This window comes from Hemicordylus capensis, chromosome 5 (genome assembly GCF_027244095.1).
Source record: "Hemicordylus capensis ecotype Gifberg chromosome 5, rHemCap1.1.pri, whole genome shotgun sequence".
NCBI lineage: Eukaryota > Metazoa > Chordata > Lepidosauria > Squamata > Cordylidae > Hemicordylus > Hemicordylus capensis.
In genome coordinates, this window is record NC_069661.1 from 176,451,221 (window position 1) to 176,468,517 (window position 17,297).

The 17,297-nt window shown below is 41.1% G+C and overlaps 1 protein-coding gene across 8 annotated transcripts in view; it reads left to right on the forward strand.

The window, feature by feature from the left end:
- The window catches only part of IMMP2L (inner mitochondrial membrane peptidase subunit 2), a 753,382-nt gene that overhangs the window by 619,200 nt on the left and 116,885 nt on the right, over positions 1-17,297 (forward strand). For 2 of the 8 annotated variants that reach the window (XM_053252301.1, XM_053252303.1), the window contains exon 6: positions 449-520. The exons of 5 other annotated variants lie outside the window; for them this stretch is intronic. In XM_053252301.1, the coding sequence (XP_053108276.1) occupies positions 449-502 (54 nt within the window). In that variant the 3' untranslated portion in view covers positions 503-520. Of the gene's footprint in view, positions 1-448; positions 521-935; positions 1,258-17,297 lie in introns of those variants that run through there. One more of the 8 variants, XM_053252302.1, reaches the window with a different exon arrangement.

A 17,297-nucleotide genomic window follows, 5' to 3' on the forward strand; every position in this document is an offset into this window, starting at 1 on the left:
TTATATTGTTCTGCAGTAATTGCTGCTTTCGGAGCCTGCTGATTAGAGCAATATTAGTATGACTTGGCATTTATTTATTATCAGTGGTGTTCTAGGAGCCATATGAAATACAGAGATGCCCAGAGGTTTTATAATCAACACTGGATAGACTTGTTGGGGAAAGATGTGTCAGACTGATAGTGAGAAATGGGTGTGAGAGCATCTAAAGGACATTGACCCACATGGTGGCATTCCCAGGCAATGCTGGCGTTCCCAATCAGCTGGCACTATTGTACATGCCAGACCTGGTGGTTTTGCACAAAATCACAGTTGTGCAATTACTTAAAACGGCCCATCACACTTGCATAGTGCTATTTCTATTGATCTTGCTGCATTGTAGTTTTTATTTGTGATTTTTATTCTTTAAATTGAATGGGTAGTTTTTGTCATAAAATTAACTTATTTTTAGGAAATGGCATATCATCTAGATTCTTTGCAGTACATGGAGGGAAGCCATGACTGACTCTGTTCTCCAGCCTGAGTAAGCATGATGATGTCACTCTGCTATTTGACCATAATAAATAGGATATAATGATGTACACACAGATCTTGTGCCTTGGAATGGGCAGAAGTTGGGAGTCTGCAAAGCAGAACATGTGGGTGAATGCACATACATAGTAACTTCAAGGCATTCCAGTTGCCATTGTGGAATCAAGACTTATACAAATCAATGTGTGTTTCTAGTTGCCATTAGAAACAATAGCTGGAAGAAACAGTCTTGCTAACCTTAGCCAGGTTGCAGTTTTAATAACACGGTGCATGCCACTATAGTCCAAGTTCCATTGGGTGATTGTATGCCGGTGTGTAATTTTTCTTGAATTTTCTTGTCTATCCATGTTTTGAAATTTGTACAGTCCCATTTCTTATAAAGCTTATTTCCCCCCATTGTAATCTAGGGACCCTTTTCTCTCATACGAAGCAGATGACCAAAATGGAAAGACAGCACTATGGCAGAAATGAATGCAGTGTCCTACTTATGGTATAACAAAGGACACCCGAGAGAGTAGTGTGAATGTTATCTGTGTCAAACTCTAATTTTGGTGTGAAATCTAATCTATCTTTTAAAGATGGATTACATTTTAAGTCCATCACCTGCTGACCTTGACTGTATGCCTTCAATTTCAGTCAAAGAGTGTACAATAATGTAGATAAAGTTGACATAATTATTTTTGCAGATGAACATAATAGGTTCCATAGGATCTAAACCAAAACAATGAAAAAAAATGATAACACATTTTGGGAATAAACTGTTTTTATTCAGATAGTAGCAACATTGTCTTAAGAGACCATTGGGCTAGGACAAGAAGACAAATACTGTACACTGACATAGTTCAGGGCCATAACATAGATCTGTCAGATGTGACATCCTTTGACTTCTCAAATAATTAAGGCTATATATATTTCCCTGATAGCATAGACATCATGATTAATTTCTGAATGTTAGAATGCTTTTCTGAATTTGTAAATACATCATGTTTAATTATAGAGTGTCTGTAGTTTAGACAAGGGGTGGTGATATATAAGTTCCATAATGAATTTAGCAATGTTTACATTAAGAAAATGAATTCTACCTTACAAATGAATTTACCATAGTGATATTTAGCTTTGGTGTCATTCATATATATAAAATATAAATATATATCAAGAGGTTGGAATCAAAATATCAATACAGATAGGTTTATTTATGAAAAAGATAAAAACCATATAAAAACATAAAAATACATTAAAGGGGGAAATCACTGACTGATCAGTAGAGGCTATGTATAGAGCATCCTCTTTCAGGGCTCTTCAGGCTAGGTTACTGGAGGTTAGTACCTCACTGTGGGGCTAAAGTGAAGGAAAACCAAGATGCAGAGAACTTGGAATATTGCTCCAGCAACACCCTGGTGACAAACAGCAAGGTATATGTCTCAAGGCTTGGTATGAAGGGAGCATACCCAATTCTGCAGACACTGGGGCCGTTTCCAAAATCAAGCAAAATTGGCCTAGGGGAGCCTAGCCCAATTTTGCCTGATCGTGGGAGCCACCGGGCTTGCAGGTGAGCCCGGTGGCTCCCAGGCGGTTAACCCACCTAAGTACCCCTCCCCTAAAAATGGGTTTGTGGAGCGAGCGCTCCGCAAATCCAGTTTTTTTGATCGTGAGTAGCCATGGCGGGGCTCCGTGGTGCAGCTACACATGAGGAGATCCCCAGAGGGGAAGCGAAAAGCCACCTCCCGGCTCCGGGGGTCTCTCCAGCATGCCCTGCGCACTTGCGCAGGGCATGCTGGAGCTTCCAGGGGACGATTGGCCCCCCTTCCCCCAGACCCCTCTGGCTCTGTCATGGAGCCGGCAATCGTGTGGGCGTCCGATTCGGCCGCCCAGGGCTCCTGCTCTGCTCACGTCCAGGGAGAGCGGGCTTAGCCCGCTCTCCCTGCTCACTCTCTGAAACCAGGTCTCACTGATCATGAGACCCGGCTCACTGTCTCCAATGGAGCTGGTGAGCATTTTGTTGCCGCTAGATTTGTTGTGGTAGTGAAGGGGTACCTTCCTGCATCGTAGATGGTACTGGGAATGATGCTTTGCAGCCAACTTGTCACAGAGGATGGAGGCATTGATGGTCCCCTGGGGTCATCTTCAGAAGGAATTCCGTATGGGGTGGTTCTTAAGAAATTATCTCCTGGATGGTTCCTGAACCTTTTTCATTCTCCATGTCTCTTCTGATAGCAAGAGCTCTGATTCCAGGGCTATGATAAAACAATGCCTTCTACTAATGCCTTCTACTACTAGAAACGTAATAATAGTGATGATATAATTACTGACCAACTATTCTCACTGGAATAGCTCTTATTAGAGGATACCACAGATTTCTCCCACTGTGTTCTAAAGATAATCATTGGCCCATTCCAGCCCATTGCATTTTTAATACTGCAGAATATTTCATCGTTTTCTTTACCCATCCAATTTTTCTGCACTATTCATCAATTGACAGCAATTTTTATTTAGCAGTTAGCATGTTTGTGCCTGCAAAAGGTCGCTCACCAAAACTTTGTTATAATTCATTAACTATCCAAAGATACTTAACAATACCAGCTGAGAAGTCTTGATGATATTGTCCATTTGGTTGCCCATTACTGGCACCTCAATCCAAATGACTGGATTACTTTGCAATTCCACTGAATGTGCATAAAATCTGTGTTTAGATTACAGTGCCAGCACTGGCTGGGGGCTGAATAATTTGTATATGAGGCATGAAATATAATACCGATGATTCACTTTAAACACACACACACACACACACACACACACACAACACCTTTAATTGCCACATTTGATGAAATTATAGCACAATTTATGCAGACCATTATTCACTGGGATGTTAAAATATGGATATTTTGTCCTCTTGCTCATAATTTTCAATATTTATTATCAACACTGAACAACTCATCAATAATTTATATATTTTTGTCAAAAGACACTGCTATGATATTAAATTTATCAGCAAATATTAAAATGGATTGTTTGTCAGATGACATGTCCGATTCCTTTGGATCACTTCTAAATTTCAGAATGTTGGCACCACAGTCTGGTTCCATGGTCTAGTACGTCTGGTATAATATCTTCAATTTTCATAAATGTAATAAATCTTTCCACAATAGACAGATTGCAGAACTTGAAGTTATTGGTTCTCTCCCATTGGTTTTCTCCCAAATAGAAACCTTTTACCATACTGAAATATTTATGAAAAGCTACTGAAGATATAGGAGAAACATCCAGGTCCCTATTTTGTTGTCTCTCCAACTTTGATAGCATTTCTAATGTGGTTACATATTGATTGATTGATTAAGTGCCATCAAGTCGGCATCGACTCTTAGCTACCACATAGATAGATTCTCTCCAGGATGATCTGTCTTCAAACAGATGGCCTTTAAAGTCTCTCAGTGGCAATTCATTGTTGTAGTAATCAAGTCTATCCACCTTGCTTTTGATCGTCCTCTTCTTCTCTTTCCCTCAACTTTCACCAGAATTATGGACTTCTCAAGGGAGCTTGGTTTTTGCATAATGTGTCCGAAGTATGATAGTTTGAGCCTGCTCATTTGTGCTTCGAGTGAAAATTCTGGATGGATTTGTTCTATGATCCAATTGCTTGTTTTCCTAGCTGTCCATGGTATCCTCAAAAGTCTTCTCCAGCACTAAAGTTCAAAAGTGTCAATACTTTTTCTATCTTGCTTCTTCAGAGTTTTCACATCCATAGAGTGTCAGACTTACATCATTTTAAATAAAACGAGAGTTTTGACACTACAGTAATATTTTGCCATGGAAAACGAAAGGTATATAGGACTTTAGCAAGGAGGGATGGTTTCTTTAAAATGTCTTTCTTTCTTTTTGTAGGCTAGGTGAATGAATATATAATATCTTTATTGAAATTAGGAAGCACCAAGCATGCAATAAAATGTGCTGAATTAGAAAATAGGTTTTAAACAATGTAACTGGCCAGTTACAGATTTAGATGTTAATTATTTTTCAGCATGTTAGAGTAAATTAAGAAAAGCAGGCTTATTGTATTTTATTATTTAAAGTACAGCTTTGTGCAATTCAAAGGAGCAAATGTACTGTAATGTTGCTACTTTGATATTGCCTGGTTTAATCTAGATTTTTGAAGCAAACCATAACAGCTATTTATAATGACTTTTTAAAAAATCCTGCACTGAACAGCAGCCAATAATAATTAAAAGAACTCATGCTTCCTTCACATCCATTCCTTTTTCTTATTTAAGGAGGAAAAAATACACATAGTATGATTTTGCTTCAATTAGTTGCACTAGGACAGGGCTTTCATTTAAATTAACAAATGCTGTTATCTAGTTCTTAGGACAAAAACCTACTTTCTGTTTTAATTGGAATATAATAGAGGTATAATAAAATGCACAATTTTGATGACAGATTTATAGGTTTATAGGTTGACTTTTGCTATGAATTATTGTCTTATGCATGGTGCCAGGGACCCAATAGTTTTAAATCTAAACATACATCAAATCTGATAACTTCGGTTTCATACTGCAAATCCATGTCTCTCACTACTACTATTACACACCTCTATGCAGCTCAAAGTATAGAAGTTCTTTATGAAACTTGACCCTGAACTCTTATTCCACTGACACCTATGCCCAAATTGTTTACCATGTTATTGCAAAGTTGGTCTCAGATTATTAAATTACCAGCGCAATCTACAAACTAAAGCACCACTGAGGCTGTCTTGGTACTATTGAAGTCAGTCAAACTAAACCATCTTAAAGTGGTTCATGGCTGTACTCTGGCCAGGTAAAATAATCTTGGAAAAAGTTCTAGTAGGTGGACCCATTTAAGATTGGTATTCACTTTTCTGATTTAGAATTTTGTTGATACAATTTGATTCAAATAAAAGGTTTCTACATTATATTAACAAAACAATACAGAGTATTATTATTTTATTGGTTGAACAGATGGGTAGCTTGTCCTTCTACTCCATGAAGCTTAGCGTGACACAACTGAACTATGACATCCTGCACACAGAAACTAATGTCCTGGATCAAGGTTTTACAGGTTCCACATATATCACAAGCTGCTTTCAGATGTTATGTGAATGTGGTGGAGAGTGGAATGACTTTTTCAGGGATTCTAACCCTGCCCACAAAATGCTTTGCTTGCTTGTGTGTACCAAAATATCATAAAATGGCTTCAATGCTGGGGAACCCCCCCGCTTTCTCTCTAATTTTTTTATATTAATATAAAAAAAGAATACAGAAATACAGAATACAGAAAAAGAAGGATGCACAAGTGTAGTAGATACCATCTCATATATGTCTTGTACATCAAACCGGAAAACAACACCTCCTCCTGACCAGCTATCAACATCTCCTCCTAACAAGAAGTATTCTAATTAGAACTTTCAACCACCAATCTTAAATGTTCAAACAGAACATCCAACTGAATAACTAAATATCAGCATTTAACAGTATCAAAATTAAAAGAAACTCGCTCAGGGATTCATTAGCAGAGAAAATCCAAATCTCGGATGGGGTATAAGACCCTGTGACAAATTATAAAGTATAAAGGGTTCCCAAGTAAAGCCAAATTTATCTTCTGATTTATTTTTTTTATATATGAAATAATCCTAGCCATTCTGGGGAACTTCTCATTGAGTTAGCCCTGACAAGTGACTGCAAAAGGCTACGAACACTTGCAACCTGATGAATCAGATAGGCTGGTCTGAATGTTTGAGCTTCAAACACATTTCTTTTTGTGGTGATTGCTTTCAGAGGTCTAACAATCAACCCTAAGCCTTGCCATGCCTCAGTTCAGGCAGCTCATATCATCCAGCATTTGAATGCTGTCCCTCAGCTCAGGCAGCCCACTATCATCCATGGCTGAGTTCTGGAAACACAATATGGCTCCCTTATGAGCCAGACGGTTTTGTTCCCCTTTCCTCTGCTCAAAGGCACTTTAAGACATATATTTTGTCTTGCTGCTGATAGGATGGTTTGCTAAGGCAGGTAGTAACTGGTTGACAGGTAGGCTTCTTGGAGCATTCAAGCCCCGCCCCCATCCTGCTTGCTTGCTTGCTTGCTGTGGTTTCTAGTGGCAAGAGTGTTCTTCCTTTCCTGCCTACTCACAGCATTCCTCCCCTGCCAGCATTCTTACAGCTACTAGGGGATGGGGCAGAAGTCAGCCAGCTGCCACTCAGATGTCTGTAGCACCAGGCTGTCTATGGGCTTGTTCAAATGTAACAGGGAACCGTGGGTCCAGTATACCTGTGGTTCCACGCCCCTCCCCCTGCTCTCAGATACACCTACGTTTAGGAGAGGGTCCTCTCTGCACTCAGTGAGATTGCAGGGAGCTGGCTGTGTGGGCTTCCTTCTTTGCTGAAGGACAGCCCACACAGCCAATAGGAGCCAGAGCGGGGGAGGAGCTTCCTCTCTGAACTCTGGTTTTAGAATGATGAAACTGTGTGCCAGCGTTCATATGTAATGCTGGCACAGGCAAACCGGAGCCCCAGCAGATGAAACCTAGAGTGAACTGAAGGCGACAAAGCATGGTTTGGGAAGGGAAACCATGCCCCCCCTTTTGATGGTAACTCCAATTCCCAGTTGGATGTTCAGGTGTGGAAACTGTAGGTGAAGGGACCTCTGGTTTCCCATTACAAGTGAACCAGCCCTATGGCTCCATACTAACCACTGGCAGTGCTTAACAGGCTATGAAGCTGAACAGAAGCTATCTGAGGTGTAGTCACATACACACCCCAAATCGCACTAAATTGTCTATGTGAGTACCCTCAAACATAGTATTAAGCAGATTAAAACAGTAAATTAAATGGAATATATTTCATTCTTTTACTTTTACTCTGTCTTTTACATCTTTGAGTGGCTTCTGTATAATATAACAAAGTAAAACAATCTGAACATTGCCAACTATGAGCTATGAGCCCAACCAGCCGCTGTGGTCACTTGTGGAGGTCCGTCTCCAGTTGCTACCAACTCGTTTGGTGGCTACACAGAGACAGGCCTTCTCGGCTGCTGCCCAAGATTGTGGAATGCGCTTCCTGCTGAGATACGATCCTCCCCATCTCTGGCAATTTTCAGAAAACACCTGAAAACACATCTCTTCAACCAGGCTTTCTCAGCTTTTTAAAACTTGTTTTTAAATTGTTTTGATTATTTAATTGTTGTTTTATGATGTTTTTAATTATTAATCATTGTTTTATGTTTTATAATTTTTGTTTAATTATTAATTGATTTTAATGGTGTTTTAATGTAAACCGCCCTGAGCCTTTTGGAAGGGCGGTATAAAAGTTTTAATAATAATAATAATAATAATAACAACAACAACAGCAACAACAACATAAATATATATTTTTTAAAATGCATAAAATTTCTGCTCTTGTGCTCATTTGACAGATCTTTGGAACAGGTTTTAAAAAACAAACCAGCACACACAATGTGAAAATACTTTATTTATTTATTTGATATATTTGTATAGCGCTCAAAACTTATGTCTCTGGGCAGTTTACAATGAAACAATACACATTACAACAGAATAAAATGCAATGCTTCACATAGCGTACCTGGGTGGATAGAAAGGTGATTTGTAAGCCGTCAGTTGTTTGTAGAATGACTTAAAGAAAATGGTTTAATGTTAATGGATTAAACTATTAAGGCAATTCTGTTTTGATTAGGGCTAGAGTGCTACCTCTACAGTTAGAAATCATTCAGTGTGAATGAATATTAAGAAAAACTAGTCCTCTATTTTTTATTTGCCATCTGATCTAACATTTTGTTGTTAAGATGATGAGAATGAATTGCTGAACATGGGAAAGCCACTAGAATGGAAGCTGATGAGCAAAATAGATTAAAAAACAAACAAACAGATAATGAAGAGAACAGAAACTTGACTGCAGAGGAATATTCTATCCGAGAAGTCTTTCAACTCTGTGGCTGACCTTTCTGGCATGGTTTTGACCTCTTCCAAACAAGGCTTAAAGGGACTCAAGGGAGCACTGTAGGGAAAGGATTTCTGGTGTGTGTTGCTGCTGCTGCTGCTACTACTTGATGGTGGTGATGCTATTGCAGAGCAGAACTTAGAACAGTGTTTTCCGCAGGGGGTGGGATGTAAATTTCCATTATGATGCTGTTGCATTGTCAAGACTTGAGAGCTGTTTATTCAACTGCATTCAGGTTAAGGAAAATTGAATCTACTCTGAAATGTCACTGTTTATTCAATGAACTTGTGCTTAACAGAAAACAGCTATATTCAGAGTCAGGGAAGTATGCATAATTTGATTTAAAATTAAAAGGGAATTAGGAATGTGCAAAGAAAATTGGCAGCTAAGTTGATATTATGCCAAGCAGCCAGGGTTCAATGTAGAACTAGTTTTTAGACTGAGTCCTTTGGGGACAGGGATTCATCTTTATATATTTATATTTATTTCTCTATGTAAACCACTTTTGGAACTTTTATTGAAAAGTGGTATATAAATATTTGGAGTAGTAATATTCGAAGTAGAAGTCTTTGCTAGTCTTCCTACCCAAGTTTAAAAAAGAAAAAAAAAGAAAAACTTGAGATGCCAAAGATTGAACCTGGAACTTTCTACATGCAAAGCATGTGCTACCAGTGGCCAGTGGGCAGTCTTGCTAAATTACTTGATCATGCCATAGGACTTGGGCTATCCTAAGAATGAACTAAGACCCATGAAGCCAAATCACAAAAATTTTCTGTTGTTATGTTTTGACTGGACCAGGAGGGAAACTGCTTTCATGCTATCTACAGATCCTCTAAAGTAGCATTAGCAGTGGAAGATCAACTGTTTCTCTCCATGCCAGCATAGTGTCTCCCTGTAGCTGTCTCCCTCATGTTTCTTTTTAGACTGTGAGGCCCTTTGGGATGGGTAACCATTTAACCTTTCATTATGTAAACTGCTTTGTAAACTTTGTTGTTGAAAATTGGTATGTACCAATCATCAGTCATCACCTATGACTCTTTGCCAGTCATTACAATAGGAAGCCATGTGGCCTACTACAGTTTTGTTAAATTATAATTGCTAAAAGGCAATTCTCTGTTTTTGAGTGGCTGTGTACCGGATTTAACTCAGACTTTGTCTCAAAGCAAGCCCACATGAGGGGAAGGAATATGTGGAACCATTCCCTCCCTTGCTTTCACCCACAAAAGATGTTCCTTTGTTCCTTTTAAGTTAGACTGTTCCTTTAGTAGCTCAATCACTGCCACCATGCACTTTTTGACACAGTTTAGTCTGTCCACCCCCCTCCCCACAGTGTGGGCAAAATTCCAGGGAACTCTACTTCTCTTTACTATTGGAAAAATACACAAAAACCACCACTTGCAAGCCTACATGTGATGAGAATACTTGGTAGAGTTGCTGAGCAATTAAAATTGAGACATGTGTTGCACCAGAGTAAAACCTCTTTTTCTGAGTTAGAAATCCACTCAGAGGCAGGTAAAATCCAAAGAACAAAGAGAGAAAAACTTTATTCAAAATACTACAGACTGCTTCCATCTGAGGCTTTCTCAGCTTTTAGTTACAGGTAAAAGAAACATTCAGTAGTTACAAAAATGCTTCAAAAAGCACCAGTTGCAAGAATCAGGGATATAGGAACCTTTAAAAGCCCCTTTAGGTTACAGAGATTTTTGCAGCAGCCTGGATGGACTTAATCACAGGCTTAGCGTTTCTTACTTTACAAATAAACAAACTTAGATCAATAGCAGGGATGAGCAGAGCACACAAAAAGAAAGATAATTTTCTGACACAGCTGACTAACAAACTGTCCCTAGACTAAATCCTCTTTCCCTTGAAAACTCACCCCTTACCTGATGAGCTTCAAGTATCCTGCAATCCTGTCTCCCAAGGACCTGCTGGCCTTTTCAGTAGCCAATTCCATCTTGTTGCAAGCCAAGCCTGGCTCCAATTGAGAACAAAGAACCCCTACTCTTCCTGCCACAAGGACCTCTAGGTCCCTCCTACTGTATGCTGAGTGGCTGATCCCTATAGGTCACTGCCTGTCAGTCAGGACAGGGTTCACTTCCGGTTCACTCTTTAGGGGAGGGAGGGGCTACAGGCTGTTTATTTGCATCTACAGCCCATCAACTAAGAATGGAAAAATATCCTATTGTTCCTAGAGTTAAGCTGCCCATATGCTGATATTTGTCTTTTATTTGCTCAACAATTGCCTGTGTGGGTACTATAAGAAACCATTCATCTTTGGGGAAGAAAATACTCAGATTATCATCTTGAACTCTCAGACTTGAAGGCATTTTCCACTTGGTTCAATCAAGCCATACTAGAAGAGTTTAGGGAGGAAATCTACTTCCTGAATGGGGTATATGTGAAATGTATAGGAGAAGAATGGCTGTTCCACTCCTATTAGCAGAGCAAAACCAGTAGAGTGAGACTTCAGCCAGCCAGGCAGGAGGTCTGGAGACAGTTCTTTTAGTTTGAAGAACAAGGATTTATTTGGAAGTTACAAATAGGAAAGCTGAGCTTTAAGGCTGAAAGGGGAGAGAGAGATACAACAGCCATCCCTGGGAGAGATTAATGAGAGATTACAAATTCTGTGAGAACTAAGAAGGGAGGAGTCCCATACTTTTTTTAAAAAAATCTATGACCCTAAAGACCCCAGTGGTCACTATGAGACACTGTGGCTGAGAGCAAATCCTTCTAGGATCCCAGTTGCAACAAAATACACAGACAACATGTTTATTTGTTGTGTCATTTTTTATAGTCTGTATCTTTTGAAGAACACATAGTCTCAGAGTTAAGCTGAATGGAACATAGGAAGCTGCCTTATATCAAGACCACTGGTCCATCTATCTCAGTATTGTCTATGCTGACTGGCAGCAGCTCTCCAAAGTTTCAAGCAGGAGCCTCTCCCATCCCTACCAGGAGAGGACAGGGACTGAACCAGGGCCTTCAGTATGCAAAGCAAAAGCTTTGCTAAGACCACATCCTATCAATACATGCATTTGGAGTAAACAAAAGGGCTGTAGGACGCATACAGTTGGAACTTCTGGCAGTGGGAATCTCAGACAAAAATATACAGTAAATTGTTTACATGACTAAACTCAAATGTACAGTCTTACCTTGCCCACCATAATTGAAACAGAGCCTGACGAAATAAGGAACAGTATGGAGTAGGCAAAATAGACTCCTAGAACAGCTAGTAATCTTCCAGAAAGTAAAATAAATAAATAAACCCTACTTGGCCCCTAAGAAGGCACCAGTAAAGTTCAAAGTTTTCCTTGGGATGCCAATCATCCCTGCAGATGGTATGCTGGGAAGAAAGCTAGCTAAACAGACTCCTTGTCTCCTCCCTCAGTGCTTCTCCTAATTTTGGATAACTTCATGGAGGAGGGCTTCTTTCAATGGCTGCTAGTCTGAGGGCTATAGGCCACCTCCAGCCTCAGAGGCAGGATGCCTTTGAATACCAGTTTCAGGGGAGTAACAGCAGGAGGGAGGGCATGCCCTCAACTGTCTGTAGGCTTCCAGCAGCATCAGGTGGGCCACTGTGTGAAACTGGATGCTGGACTAGATGGGCCTTGGGCCTGATCCAGCAGGGCTGTTCTTATGTTCTTAATCCTGATCTAGCCTCATCCTTTTTCAAACCACAGGAGAGGGCAAATTTGTCCCCACCTCCCCAATACTAGATTGAATGTAGAGTGACACTGCAGGCTAAATATGCTTGCATCAATTTATTTTTAACATGTTCATTATTTGTTTTAGTGCAGGCTGATAAACTGCCTATTAAGAGAAGCATGCAAATGCATCAGCAGCAGCTGGAAGAGAAGCTTGTCCATTAGCATTACCAATATTTGTGAACGTGTGTGTGTGTGTGTGTGTGTGTGTGTGTGTGTGTTGGGGGTGATCCTACAGGCATCCTGCAGTGGGAAGGCAGGTTCCAACTGGCAGTGCTAGGAGCAGGCTCTGCAGAACTGGAAACTGCCAGGGAAAGCAGATGTTGATCTCATCATGTTCAGTGTTCAACTGAACTCATATAACCCCAAGCAGGGCCTGAAGACTGAAAGAGATCTATCTATCAATTGCATCTGCAGGGAATGTAAAGGTACCATGAAATGTAGCTCCATGGAATGGCCACAGATTGTGCCTTCTGTCTTCTCCAGTTAAGAAATGCCTAGAAGAGCTAACAGGCAGCCTTGAATGATTAGCCTTGAATAGTCTGATTCAGTTTCTGCATCATAAAGGTGCCATTCCTAGTTTCAGAGCCTGCAAACAGAGGTGTTCAAAGAGTTCCCATTTGGATTCCATTCCATTCAAGGAGGACTGTCCAAATGGTTTTCCCAAACAGAGTGTAGATTCTGTTTGGGAAAACCATTTGCAGGTACAGCCTGAGGATGTGGAGAAGATCCTCTGCAGTGTGCGAGTGACATCATGCGCTCTTGACCCTTGCCCTTCATGGCTAATAAAAGCTGCCAGGGAGGGTACAGGCAGATGGTTGGAGGTGATCATCAATGCTTCATTAAGGGAGGGCAGGATGCCCAAGGAGACGGTGGTAAGACCACTATTAAAAAAGCCCTCCCTTGATCTCTCCAACCTGGACAACTATAGACCTGTATCTAACCTTCCCTTTTTGGGCAAGGTGATGGAGCGTGTGGTGGCGTCCCAGCTGCAGAGGGTCTTGGATGATAAAGATTATCTGGACCCTTTTCCGTTTGGCTTCCGCCCTGGATATAGGGCTGAGACTGCCTTGGTCGCTCTAGTGGATGACCTACGCTGGGAACCAGACAGGGGGAGTGCATCCCTGTTGGTTCTGCTGGACCTCTCGGCGGCGTTCGATACCATCGACCATGGTATCCTTCTGGGACGCCTCTCGAGTATGAGAATTGGAGGTACTGTGTTGCAGTGGTTCCGATCCTTTCTTGGGGGGAGGGTCCAGAAGGTGGTGCTGGAGGACTACTGGTCGGCTCCATGGCCATTGGCCTGTGGGGTCCCGCAGGGTTCAGTCTTGTCCCCCATGCTGTTTAACATCTACATGAAACCACAGGGAGAGGTTATCCAGGGACTTGGACTGAGCTGTCAGCAATATGCAGATGACACTCAGCTTTATTGCTCCTTGTCACCTGATCCTAGGGAGGCTGTGGATGTCCTTAATCGGGGGCTGTAGGCCGTGATGGGCTAATAAACTGAAACTGAATCCGGACAAGACGGAGATACTGTTGGTCAGTAGGAGAGCCAATCAGGATGAGGAGATTTTACCGGTTCTGGATGGGGTTGCACTCCCCTTGAAGGAGCAAGTACGCAGCTTGGGGGTTCTGTTGGACATGGCTCTGCTTTTGGAAGCTCAGGTGGAGGCAGTGGCCAAGGGTGCCTTTGCACGTTTTCGGCTAGTGCGCCAGCTGCATCCCTTTCCTCAAGAAGGCAGATCTGGCTACAGTTACCCATGCCTTAGTCACATCACGGCTGGATTACTGTAACACACTCTACGTGGGGCTGCCCTTGAAGAATATCCGGTAACTGCAGCTAGTGCAAAACGTGGCAGCTAGGGTTTTATCTGGAGCTGCCCAATGGGAGCACATCACACTCATTTTGAAAGAGTTGCACTGCCTGCCAGTTTGTTTCTGGGTCCAATTCAAGGTGCTGATTTTGACCCTTAAAGCTCTTAACGGTTTGGGCCCGGGGCACTTGAGGGACTGCCTGCTCCCAAGGGTTGCTGCCCGCTTGACAAGGTCATCTGAGGCGGCTCTGATCCAGGTGCCGACAATGAGGGACGCTCGGTTGTCGTGCACTCGGGACAGGGCCTTCCCTGTTGCTGCCCCCAGACTGTCGAATGCTCTCCCAGTGGCCATTCGCTCCTCTAACTCCATCACAGTTTTTAGAAAGCTTGTTGAATCTTGGCTTTTTATCCTGGCCTTTTCATGATTGTTTTATTGCTGCTTCTATGTGTTTAACTCATGTATAGCTTTTATATTTGTATTTTATAGATTTTAAATTAGATTGGTTTTATATTTTTAGCTTAATATTTTAATTGTCATTTTAATTGTATGTTTTTTAACTTTCATAGATCGCCTTGGGATTGTTTTTAATGAAAGGCGGTATATAAATGTAACAATAAATAAATAAATAAATAAATAAATAAATTTGGACAGTCCCCCTTGGAGTCTAGTTCCTCCAGGTTCCAAATGGGAACTGTTTGGACACCTCTACTTGCAGATTCTGAAGCTATGAATGACACTTCAAACCTTTATGGTGCAGAAATTGAATCACTCTACCCATCATTCAATGCTTTTAAATAAGTCTGGTGATATGAGATCTTCTGGGGCTGATGATCCTGGCTTCAGGACATTCTCTTAATAACCATCATTCCCCTTTATATGAGGGGAATTTTACATGAGCTTATGGCTGGGAGGAATTGGAATTGCACCCACTGTTCCCTCTCCTGACCCCCACTGATTCATCTCAAGGTCTGGACAGTGTCATTCATTGCCTTTACAACTGTACACCTGATCAGGATTCCTATTTATTTACTTTGCAAGCACACTACTTGAAGTATTTGTGCTCTTGTGCAAAAGCACAAGACCATGGGTGTTTTGCTGCAAACCTTCATCAGTATGGGTGTATTGGCACTGCCTGTATTACACTGTGCTGGATGTCGGCCACTGAGTTTTATTGTATTTGATATTTTAGTAAATTGTGTTGCTTTTTAGTATCTTGCCTGAAGAGTTGCTGAAAGTCAAGTGATTCTAATTAGTGTTTCTAGAATGCAGGTGTGCCTCTCGAAGTGTTTGTGTTCTTGTGCAAAAGCACAAGACTACCAGAGCTTAACCGCGAGCTTGCAGCAGCATGGGTAGATCAACACTGCCTGCATCATGCTGTGCTGGATGTTGACCAGTGTTCAGAATGGGAGGACAACAAAAGCATAACAGAGCAAGAAAACCAGCAGAATCAATTAAAATCGGCCTCAGTGAAATGCTGGAAGTCCAGGACAAATGCAAATGGCTTTGCATAGTACTCTGCCTTTTTCAGAGTTCCTGATCACACGAAAGCCCTATTCAAACATTATGTTCAACACTTGTGTGATGTGTGTACAGTGTACACAGATCTGTACAAAGGTACAGTTATTCACATGTTATGTTGATCACAGATACAGTAGTGTACTGCCTATCTGTATCATATATTTGAGGGGCCTGTATACAGGTTTGCTTTTAAAATGAATGCAGGTACAGTCATTCACACAATAACATGTACAAGTGTGCAAACATGTCTGAATAGGGCTAGAGGAAGCCCACACATGTACAATTTGTATATTATAGTCACTATTCAGACCCTCAGATTAATGCTTGAAAGTTGGTATTAGAATCATAAATATGCTTGCATATTATTTATGATCATTCATATATATATATATATATATATATATATATATATATATATATATATATATATTTGCTGAAGGAATAGCTTTAACATCTTTTGTTCATCTACCTTTTAAAATAAATTACATCATTTTAATTATAGTTTAGTACATTTTTAAAGATCCATTTGAATGGGAATCAATTATAGAAGACTTTTCCTATTAATATACATAGTTTCCCACCCTTTTTCTATTTGGGGGTTAGGAAATATCTTAAGATTCTCTCACCAAACTCAACTTTGCCCTTAGATTTTATCATCAATCCATTATAATGAATTATCTTCAGTCTGGTTTTCTTCCCAGTTAAGAGAAATGTCAGCAAGCATGTTATCAATACTAATGCAATCAACACTCTTGGTCCATAAACAAGTTGCAGGGCAAAGTTGTTAGGGTCACAAAATCTTGTGAAGATCACCTTGGGTTATGTTACACTGTGCAAGATGTGCACTTTAATAGCATTATATTGAAAGGCAAATACTATTAAAGCATGAATTAACCATGTCAACAGTTTACAAACTGGTGTGCAAAGAATAATTTTTTTTAAATGCCCTTGTAATACATGCCAATTTCATTTAGAAGCCATTTGTGACTGCAAGAGGAATAGCTTCACATTTTTTTACTGCAGTTCAATCAAAATTTTCTGAGGGAAAAAATGCTTTCCTGCTGCTGTACTGCCTCATGAAGCATCTGTATCACTAGAAGAATTGTCCTGTGAGTTGACCTGTTTGCTGTTTACATCTGTAGCTTACAGGATGAGTTCAACAACTGGAAAAGGGATCCTCTTCTAGCAGCCTTCATCATCCTTATCCTGCTGCCCACCACTTGAATAAGCGGTGCAGTGCTTTTCCCCAGCCCCACTCTGGGAAGCACGATCCATGCTTCGGCCTTATTGGCCGATGGGCCCGTGCAGGGGGCGGGGCTTCAGCCGCGCAGCCTGCTCTGGCCGGGTGAACACTCAGTTCGCTCTGAGCGAACTGACCCACCCTCCCTCCCCAAGGTACAGTCTGGGTTTTGGCTGGTCGCCTCTTGGGGCCGAGCAGGAATTTTTTGGGCGTTCACCTGATTGGCCAGTGGTGCACATACTTTTTCACCTGCTCCTGACTGTACCAACCCGTAGTCAGGTAGTCAGGCATGGTCTTATTGGTCACAAAATGGCAGGTACAGTGCAGTAGGGAAGAACTTAGGCTGGTGAACACCTTCAGGTAAGCGTTTGGCTATAGGTCGAGAAGGACAACTCCCTAGAGACTGCACGCCTCAGTGATATCTGCCCTTGGCCAATCTACTCTGTCAGGCTAAGCCCCACAGAATTGTTGAACGGCTACCTGGGGGCGATGCTATGACAGAGGCTTGGCACTAGGCCAGCTAGGA